This window comes from Diadema setosum, chromosome 2 (assembly GCF_964275005.1).
Source record: "Diadema setosum chromosome 2, eeDiaSeto1, whole genome shotgun sequence".
NCBI lineage: Eukaryota > Metazoa > Echinodermata > Echinoidea > Diadematoida > Diadematidae > Diadema > Diadema setosum.
The window spans coordinates 22,146,675-22,157,891 of record NC_092686.1 but is presented as its reverse complement, the minus strand read 5'-3'; the positions used below and the strand labels follow the sequence as shown (position 1 = coordinate 22,157,891).

The 11,217-nt window shown below is 34.9% G+C and overlaps 1 protein-coding gene across 1 annotated transcript; it reads right to left on the bottom strand.

Annotated features, from left to right (window-relative positions):
• Nucleotides 1-8,206: 8,206 nt before the first annotated feature.
• On the bottom strand, nucleotides 8,207-10,899 carry LOC140243239 (galactosylceramide sulfotransferase-like). The gene is made up of 2 exons (XM_072322913.1): nucleotides 10,745-10,899; nucleotides 8,207-9,584 (listed from the first exon to the last, which is right to left on the bottom strand). Exons 1-2 carry the CDS (start codon nucleotides 10,897-10,899, stop codon nucleotides 8,474-8,476), a joined length of 1,266 nt encoding a protein of 421 aa, XP_072179014.1. The 3' UTR covers nucleotides 8,207-8,473.
• Nucleotides 10,900-11,217: the final 318 nt, after the last annotated feature.

The window sequence follows — 11,217 nt, the reverse complement described above, 5'->3', positions numbered from 1 at the left end:
ATGCTCGAAAGGAATACAATGTATCGGTGTGAGGATATGGCAGAACAGTGTTATTTCGACTTGTATGTTAGGATACGATTTATATATTCAGGCGTATCCTTTGGAGTGAGTGTTATATTACAGTGTTAGAAAATATGGTTTACGCTGTACTAGTAAATGGTTATATGCAAAATTAGAAAATAGATTGTTATACAATGTATGCTCCAAGTGATGTTGTCCATGTATCATTGTTTCGATTATTTTTGTACTTAAAAATTGACGAATATTATTGTATAGTAATCATTGCAACTCAGTTATATTTGTTTCATACTTTTGTGAACACAAAGTCGAAATAAATTCATATCACATCAATCAAATCGATTAATCAAAACTTGTGTATACAACCAGCAAGGTAATTACTAGCTTGTAAGTTGTTGTAAACTGTTGTTTGAATAATTTAGAAGGCAACTGGGTCTAGGGTATTGAGCGTATGTATCCCGAGGACAATCAACCCGGCTAAATAGCGGTTATTGTAGGGTTAGAGTATAAGATTAGGGTGAGGGTTAGGTTTAGGGTAAGGGTCAGTCGGCCTAAAAGGCTTGCCATACGGCCTGATGAAATTACTAGTAGTGTCCCGGAGAGCACGTGAACGTCGCAACTCCAAAACACAAGTAGGCCAGTCTAAGTCCAGTTGGCTGGATTTACCGGTGGACCTTCATCTGGATGACTGAGAATATTTACAGACAGGCCTACTTTGTTATCAAACATAAAAGACTTTGAAAGAATTTGAAATGGGTGTGAAGGCAGATTTTATTTTATTTTATCTTTTTTTTAATCTTTTTTTTTTCAGCCTGTCAGGCCATGAATCATACATGGTATACGTTATTTCGGCCTATAATGCCGTGTCGTACACATCTGTATAGCAACCATTTCCGACATTTCACTTTCTAAAATGGAGATTGTTGGTAGAAGTTTAGTGAAGAATGAATTAAGCTCACTATCCGCAAGATTAAAAAAGGAGAGTTGAATACTCAGTATCATACTGTGGGTCTAAATGAAAATGGTGGATTTGCGGAGGAATTGAAGTCCCACTGCAAAATTCTCTTGTGTGTGTGTGTGTGTGTGTATGTGTGACATCTAACTGTCAATAATTGGATTATGAATTTTGCAGTTAAAGCAACTTTTTTGTTAATTCTTTCATGAGTTCAGGAATGATATGTTGTATTCTTTCTTTTTTTCTCTGCCCTCTTATCTTGTGTTTAGATACTGGACAGTTTTTTTTTTTTTTTTTTTCAGAAGATAGTTCACCTGACCTATTGGTGAAAATTCGTCGTACTCCCAATAACTAAAATGTGAAATGATAGTGTAGAACCATGAGTGATAAGTCGTTATTCTATATTAGCCTGAAGAAAGGTGGGTTCTGTAGAGGCATGTCGACTACCGGTTTATGAAGGCTTGAAGAGATAGTGTTGGGTGAGGTAAGGATTCAGCTTTTAACTTTTTGCAATGTTTTGTGAGATACTTAGAAAACCGCTCTATCAAATGTTTAAAGGTTGTGTACAGTTCTGGTTGAGGTGAGGATTTAGCTTTTAACGTTTTGTGAGATATTCAGAAACCACTTCTGAGATGTCAAAGAGTATGCAATTCTAAGGGGTATCAAAAGTTTATTTGATTAAAATCGGTTTTGAAATGGCTGAGATATTCAAAATCAAGGTGAAACAAAGAGATCCTAATAAAAGTTGTGGCCTGTCGCCTTTTATTATTATCACTGTTTTGGATATCTCAGCTATTTGAAAACCAATTTTCATCAAATAAAAGTTGAATCCTTCTTAAAATTACATGCTCTGTCATATTTCATAAGCGGTTTCTCATTATCTCACTTAGGAATGTTCAAAACATGAATCCCCACCTCAACCAGTACTGTACAGTCCCTTTAAGAGCATAAAATTCTAGAGGAATTCAAAGTTTATTTTTTAATGAAAATCGGTTTTAAAATGGCTGAGATATCAAAAAACAAAGTAAAACAAAGCAGTCCTATAATGAAAAGGTGGATCTCACCTTACACAAGAATTCCTTAGCCATGAAGAAGCCAAGAATATCTTAGCCATTTCAAACCCAATTTTCATCAAATAAACTTTGAATCCCTCATAGAATAACAAGCTCTTTTACATTTCATAAGAGGTTTCTTATCATCTCACAAAAAAGGTTGGAAAGCCATCTCAACCAAAACTATGCCATCCTTTTTAACGTCTCACTACATGCCTTGAGTCAGTTAACGTAAAATAGTATGCACATGACTTCGTCTGCACGTTTGTTCGAAATGCAGGTCGAAAAAAACTGAGTAGCCAATGTTACATCTGCTGTTGCATTCCTCGTAACATGATAAACGCAAGAAGTTATCGATTATCAATAGATACTTCAACTTCAAATTTATTCCAGACAAATCATATCAAGATTACATGCATCGCACATACATTTACATTAGTTAAACATTAATAGCTTAAAGGGGAAATCCAGCTCAAATATAAGTTAGTCTGATAAAAACGAGCAAAAAAATCTTATGAGTTCAACGATAAAAATTTGACTGAAATCGGATGAAAAATAAGTAAAGTTATGACATTTTAAAGTTTTGCTAATTTCTGTTTAAAAAAAAAAAGGTCTTGTACTGTGGATATGAATACCCAAGTCAGTGAGCTAACCATGTCATACCCTCACAATTTTCCATTGATTGCGTACCAAAAAATGACGAAAATTAAATGTTTCTGTCATTGAAGTCTGAAGCATGATAAGCATATTATTCCAGGTTGAATAACTTTAGAATAGTGATCAGTTAGATATACCAGGATTTGAGCCTCGGGGATAATTGCGTTTGAATGAAAAACTGGAAATTTCAAAATTTTATGTACAAACTATATGACACGTTGTGAGGGAATGACATGCTTACTTTGCCATTTGCATATTCATATTGACTGTTCAAGAACTGTTTCCTGAAAAATTAGCGATAATTTGAAATGTCATAACTTCCTTATTTTTCACCCGATTTCAATCAAAATTTCACGGTTGAACTCATAATATTTTACTCTTTCTTATCAGACAAACTTAATATTTGGACTGGATTTACCCTTTGAGTGCCTCCTTCAGCAGCAAGGCTTGTGAGTTGGAGCCTCGATGTAAATGTACACAAGTAAGTTTGGACTCAGAGGTACAGTATTATCATCAACAGTCAATGATGTCAACTAACAAAATTAATTAATTGTCGTGTTTATCGATCAGTCGCTGAGACCACCGACTTTAGACTAAATTGTCACGCAAATTCTCACATAAGTGTACCACATGGGAAGTGTAAATCAAGACAAACCCAACGTATATACAATGGAAAAGATAAACTTCATGGAAAATGAAGACTATAAACACAATAATACACGTACATACGCACGTATGTCACACAGAACACATTTTAGACTTCTAGCCTGACCATTTCAACTGTTTAACACTGGCTTAAATAATTTCAGACTGTCAAATATTTCTTTTTCATTGAACTTTTAACCTATAGAGAATGATGTAATGTTCCTCATGTTAGGTGGCATTTGATCTATTCTTTAATAAAATGATTTGAAAAGAATTCAAAGGAACAGTAGTCTTTACATGGGGTCGATAGAGGAAGGTTCTGTAACCTGTGTTGCCATCATGAATCCTTGATTTAAGGGTAAATAGGTCTTTTGATTGGCAAAATTACGAACGAGATTGCAGTTAAAAAAATTGAACAATTAAATGACACTAATTCATCAAGTGGTAGTGACTTTAACTGAAGAAACGATGACTGTACTCGGACGTCTGAAGTCTAAATGGGTAACAATTAAGCCTTATCGCCTTCTTTTGTAATACCTTCATTTGATCAGGGCAAATTATAAAAACGTACTTATTGTCACATACAACATTACAGTAAGTCAGGAAAACGAGAACAGTGCTATTGTACAAAGTTCTTCAAAACCTCTCAAGTAATTTATGTCTTTATTTACATGACACACCTGCATTTCAAGAAACATTAGTGCAAACAGATTATCTACGAAGTCTCCTGGAAAGTCAGTTGGCACGTGTTGCTCCCGCCATGTTTATTACACGTAAGGTCAGTTCAGATCTTAGACATTGAATGTAGTGTTAGAATTTTCACAAGAGGTGACATCAAGACACGTCGTTTCTTTTTTTTTTAAACGGTCACTGAGATGCACAAGAGCTAGAATATTTTTCAGGATTAGCGGGGATGTAGGCAAAAATTGGAGGATCATTATGATCGAGGAGGGTGTAGGATGGGATATTAGTCCAGTCAAAATATGGAATGACCCAAAACAAATTGCAACAGAAACCATTCCACTTGCATTAACCTGGAAGAGCTATCAAAAGAACATAATTTATTAAAAGTTCCCTCAAATTCGAGTGGTGGATCAATGCCTAAATTGCATAAATTCAAAATGGCTGCCATGTAACCTATTTAGGCTTATATCTTGGGACATAAAACCCATAGAAAATTAGTTCTTGTGTCTAAACCTATGGTTTTTATGTCAAGGAGCACAATCATGACATCAGTAGTAACTTAAAAGTATTCCTTTGTACATTATTTGCATAAATTTGTATATAAATGCATCCAAAATGGCCGTATAATGGCCTGTTAATATCTCTGTACATTAAACCTGTAGAAATTAAATTCTGTTGTCTATACCTATGTTTTCAGGTCAAGGAACACAACCATGATGTCAGTTGTGACTTTGAAATATACATAATTTGCATATTATACATGCATATAATTATTTGCAAAATGGCCACCATATGGCTTGTGCATGCCATAACTCTGATTATTTCATCCGTAAGTGGGTCCCTTTGTGTCTGTTATTGCTGAACAATTGCTGCAGTACTTACATTCAGGAGTTAGTCACCGGAAATCTGCATAAATATACATATACATGTAAATATCCTTAACATATACATAACATACAACCTGCACAATGTTGATTGTGATGTCTGTGTCTGATTATTTCAAGGGCAGAAAACATTTACAATTCACAACCTTAATGATTATCTTTAAACCTAGTTGCATGAATTTGCAAATAGGCCTTCTTTGCCACCCATGATTTCCTAAAATAAAGCCTCTGAACATTAATCAATTTAAACAGCATTGAACAGAAACTATTTTCATTTAACTTTAACTTCAAATTAGCTTCCAAGTGTGCTCTATAGGTACACAAAAATTGACATCTTTTAATTGTTTAATGCTTATATGTAACTACGCTACAACACTTTTTTTTTGCAAGAGGGAGGGTACATCAATTCATTATAAGCATGTTTATCTATAAGTTGATATACAAAAGTTACATGAGTTTGGTATATATTGTAGATTTTTTTTTTGTCATACAATTGGTGCCTTGTCACTCAGTGACTTTCTGAACAAGAAACCCATAGGTTCAGAGCTCACCTGAGTATTTCAAGTTCACCTTCCATGCAGTCTTGCAGACTACTAACTAGGGAGAACACATCAAAGTTGGAAGCCTTTAGAGACCTCCAGGGCTAAGGAAGACTAGATACAAGTGTAGATAGAATAGACTAGAATAGATATGTAGATATAAGTATGCATTAAACATAAAGGCAAATTCTCACATTGTATGCAATTATGAGATGTTTTAAATGATTGAAAGATTTCAGTTTTTGTGTACCTATTGAGCGCACTTGGAAGCTAATTTGGAGTTAAAATCAAATGACAATATTGGTTCTGTTTGATGCTGTTTACACTGATTAATGTTCAAAGGCTTTATTTGAGGAAATTGTGGGTGGTACAGTACTTGCAAATTCATGCAACTATACGTAAAGATAATCATTATGGTTGAAATGATAGATACAGACATCACAATCAACATATTGTGCAGGTTGTATATGATATGTTTATCCTAAAAGTATAAGTGTATTCATATAATCACTTTGAATGATGGAATTTATAGGTATTTTTATGCAGTGACTTACTCGTGAATACAAGTTCTGCAGTAATTATTCCTGGCAGTGAAGATAAGGAGAAATAAAGGGACCCACTTATGGATATAAAAATCAGAGATATGGGCATTCACAAGCCATGTGGCGGCCATTTTGCATATTAGTATGTGCACATTATGTAAATTATGTTTACAGGAAAGCTTTTAAGTTACAACTGAAATCATAATTGTGTTCCTTGACCTGAAACACATAGGTATAACAACAAAATTTAATTTCTACAGGTTTTATTTAGAGAGATATTAACAGGTCATTATGGCGGCCATTGTGGATTCATTTATATACAAATTTATGCAAATTATGTACAAAGGAATACTATCTTTAAGTTCCTACTGATGTCATAATTGTGTTCCTTGACATACAAAAATAAAAAAAAAGGTTTAGGCACAACAACTAACTTTCTATGGGTTTTAAGTCAAAAGATATAAGCCTAAATATGTTACATGGCGGCCATTTTGAATTTATGCAAATTAGGCATTGATCCATCACTCGAATTTTGGGGAACTTTTAATATGTTCTTTCGATAGCTCTTCCAGATTAAATGTAATTGGATTGGTTTCTGTTGCAATTTGTTTTGGGTTGACCCCCTTTCTTCATATTTTGACTGGACTAGATCTCTTGCTCACACGAGGGAGATTTCACATTTTTTAGAATTGAAGTTCAATAATCTGGTACGCACTTTTAGTGAAGTAGGGCCTATTTGGAAAATTGTCTATCAGAAATAGGAAAAGGAACTATTGAGGAAATTTTGAATGGTTAAATCGTTTTTGTCTGTCAACTCCTTGCTCCGCGTATGTATCTTCACTGTGTACAAAGTCTACGAAGGTGAAAGGCGGCTCACCGGTATTGACAAAAAAAGAGTGCAGTGGGTGGAGTTATGGCACGTATTAATATAGTGTCATAATGCATCCTCACACTGCAGGGTGAGTATAAAAAAGTCTTATTAAACAAAAAAGAAAATGAAAGAAAGATTATCATACATGGTTTGAGCATTTTATTCCCACCATTTGGTATCACTTTTGTGTGAGATGTTTTCATGCTTGGATGAATAGGAGGCATATGTATGTTTGCAAGAGTGCACGACTCGACATGCGTCAAAAAGTGAGAGAACGAATAAATTGAACGTAGGATCCTCTCTAACACTGTCTAATGAAATGCATTGCGTATGTGTTTTCACACACACACACACACATAGGAGCTATATCATATACAACTGTATATTTTATGAGGGAAGTACACTTTGCAAAAAAGACAAAGGAATACATATAGCGATGAAAAGGAGTGATATACTGAACAGCGGATATTGTATATCGTGGATAGCTAAACGACAGTCAAACAACATTTAAAATTGCTGTTAAACTTTTTTTTTCTCAATACGAAATATTTACTCCCGAAAATTATTTGATGGAAGAAACTTCTTCTTGGGGAATAGTATGTCAAATATATCAAATGAAATATTTCCTTGAAGGCCATCTATGCTAAAAAACGAAAACAAAACCAAAACATATTTTTGTTTTATTTCGTTATTTTAACGGTAAATGACAATCACCTGGCATATATTTTATGTAACATGTTTTAATTCCCATTTACTGTTTTTTTTTTAATCGAAATATAAGGGTCATAATGAACGAAGAAAACGTTGAGGTTATCCGCAAATGATATTGATGGCAGTTTGTCCAAGGATCTATAGAAATCATGAATGCAAATTATGAATAGCATTGCTGTTAAAGTGTACATTTTTGGGATCTGTAAGACAAGTAACTCATGAACCACTGCAAGGCTTTCCCATACTTGCCGTAGGGGATAATTATGAGAAGTTTATCGTGGCTTATCGCGCGGTCTAATCCCTGGAGAAGTCCAGGCAGATGGCCATTGTGTGTAGAAATGTATCAAGTGCATGAGTAACTTTCTTAACTTTTTCAGCTTTCTCAACTTTCTTTCTTGTAATGCCTTGTGTTGTGATTTTTCTCTTAATCCAAATTGGCAGTTTGAAAATATATCCCTAGTTTTTAAAAAAAAAGATAAACAGTATTCTTTAAAAAAAAATACAAATCGGAGTTAGTGAGGTTATACCTTGTGGGAAGGAATATCTGAATAATTTTTGAAATCTTCATACTGTTTCTCACAATGCCAGTGAATTGCAAGCGATAAATGTAAATGTGTATTAACTAGGGATTTATTACTTTGGGAATATGTCCTAAAGTTATTTACAAGTTCGTCATAACCTGGGTCATTTTCCTTCATTCAAGCAAAAAACGGGCTGATCTCTTCAACTGCAATGCGATTACAGGTGCAGAAGAGTGATATCGCCTAAAAAAAAATAACCACAGAGTTATCTAGCCGCATGAAAAATTGGCAACGTTGGATTTTATTATTAAAAATGTGTCCTTTTCACAGAATGGAAAAGCAAGTGCAGTGCAATTGAATAATGATTCACATCCCTTAAACGGATAAAATGGCATCAATGTCCCCTTTTGTGCCTTTTATATCGAGTAATCATTGTCTTTCTAATAAGGTGCGTGTACAAAACATCAGCACGGAGTAAGTCTTTACAGAATTTGGTTGCGTTCCGTTTAGTGACGAATTTATCCTCCCGTATATCACGATTGTCCGTCTTATTTTTCATGATGCAATCATCCATCACACTTTGCTCCAAGGCCCGAAAATAAGCAAGATCTCGGTGAAAGTCCTCGCCATATTCTCGGACTTTCTTCCAGAAGGTTTTGTTGAAATAATCATAAAGCATTGTGTCTCCGGCATTCCAAGAGCGGATTCTTTCTGCGGTTTTCTCGGTGAGTGGGTAGCGATGGCTTTTGCTTCGGACAGCATTAGATACGTAGAGAATATCCGTGTAGTTCCAGCACATCAGTTTCCGCAGAAGAATCAAGGACTCGTCAAAGTACTCGTTAATCATAACTAAGTCTATTTCCCTCGCTAATTCTTTGATTTTCTCCTTGATTCTTGTGAAATTTTCATCATAATTATGATCGAATCCAAAATCATACAACTGTCCATTTCTGAATCTTGTCCACAGAAAGCTGTCATTGGCGTTATACACTTTCACATTAGACATGAATGCTTCCAAAGGATTGGAAGCATTAATTTTCAAACGCTCTGCGATTTCAAAATATCCGAAGAATGATTCGAACTGCTGCACTGGGTGTCGAATTATTGAGACGTATTTTGCATGAGGCACAGAAATATCCATTTGTCTCCGGTTATATCTCACATGATTAACTAACATGTCAAAATCTTTCCTCTTTCGTCTCTTGAATTTTATGACCATCGAAGTAAGAAACAAGTCGTCATTTGAAAGGATGTGACTGCTTGGAGGCACTGCAACGTCCAGACTGTGAAGATATGCATACCGTTCAAATATAGATGCTAAAGTCGTTGATCCTGTTTTGTGTGTCTTTATATACACGACTCTATCAAGTGGTTGGCAGGTTGCTTGATATGGAACATCGGATCCATTGCGAACGCTATCGGCAACAAGCGTGACCGAAGTTACGGAAATTGACCCCGTGGGGCAAAGTGACTGGTTTGCCTTACTCATCGTCGCATAAATTGTTCTGTAGTTAAGAGAAACATATTTTATGAACGTAAAGTTGAATTAAGTATGATACCTCGTTAGTGAGGATACATTTTTTTTTTTATTTAATCAAGAGATACAAACTATGTAGATGGCTATTGCTTGTTTGGTTTATTTTTGCATTTTCTTTCTCCGAATAAAATTGCAAATGAAAACAGAATGATACAGATAACATACAAATCGATACAAAAAAAAAAAAGATATCATTTGCGTAACAACATTAGTCTGAAGTGACATATGAATCAAAATAACATATTAAGGCATACTGTATCTATTAACAAAGGAGAAGTCAATACAGGGGACCGTCATCATAAGCAGAGCTTGACGTGGATGAGGCCCTATCCGAATATGTGATACCAATATAATACAACACCAATTATATATGTACTCATAAAACTCTTAATCTTAATACACGAAACACATTTTGCTAGAGAAAAAAGGAAAAAAAAAAGAAAAATAGTGACTTGGCGCTTTAAAACAAGAAATTTTTTTTATTCAATTGTATTCAAGAAATGAATACAATAAACACTAATAGGCGCTATAGATACATTGGAAATACACATTTTATACAGTATAATGATAGGTCTATAACTGAACAGTTACTACACTGTATAATGATAGTATATAGTATACAGTGCATGTCGTCTTCAGTTGCCGTGATAGAAATAACAGTTTTGCATTAACAGCGGTCATCAGCTTTGACACTCATGTGATTACAAGGATGTTCGTATGTTTTGCTCTATTGATTTCGGGTTTTTTTTTTTTCAATTACTAGGCCCAAAAAGAGTAGCCCGTTTTGGAACGCTTCATAGAGTGCCTATTACTTCTGTATCTCTCGACTAGGATACAAACAAATAGAAAGTACTAATACAAAATGCCAAAAGAAAAAAAAAACACGAATCAAGATCCTTTCATTTGATTCTCCGAGGGGAGAAATACTCTTTGCGATTGAAGTAAGCTCTGTAAGTGTAAATATTTGACTTGTATTTTCGTCATAACTCGCCCGTGTCACCATTAGTCATATTCAGGTTTAGTGTGATGCTTACTGTCTTCTTTTGTGTTTCCCACTGTGTTTAATATTCTCATGTTCATGTTCTCGATGTCGTCTACCGCTGTTATATTATGTTGCAGAATGCTCACCTTTCCGACAGGAGGGGACGAACTTTGGGGTACCGGTGGGAGAGAAGCGTTGGCTGTCGGTCTGCATCCAGGAAGAAACAGCAGATGATCACTATGGCGCAGAAGGGCAAAAAGAGCGACATCAGGATTGATGGTGGTGAAGTGTTGGTTGCCATGGTTATCAAATTACCACTGAGTATAACCTGTAAAGATAATATATGAAGAATAGATCACTGACTATTGTGATCGGAATAGATTATTTGAAGGGTGTTGAAGTGAGAAAACACATATGCATTTGAATTAATATGTTTTTGCAAGGAAATTGCCCCGGCATTGCGCTATTAGCAAGTTATAGCGAACGATATATTGGTGTTATTAATTTTTTTTATACGAATCCTTAGCGAATGATTCTTTATTGGTCTTGCACTGGTTGATAATGAACAATGTTTGTAGTGATCCCATAGTTTATAAAAACTTCCATCAAGTGTGTTTAT

Excerpts from the sequence above, each read along its gene's own strand:
- LOC140243239 (XM_072322913.1), bottom strand. The coding sequence starts at position 10,899 with ATGGCAACCAACACTTCACCACCATCAATCCTGATGTCGCTCTTTTTG. Across the intron at positions 9,585-10,744 it reads CGTCCCCTCCTGTCGGAAAG|AACAATTTATGCGACGATGA; the intron begins GTGAGCATTCTG and ends TCTTAACTACAG.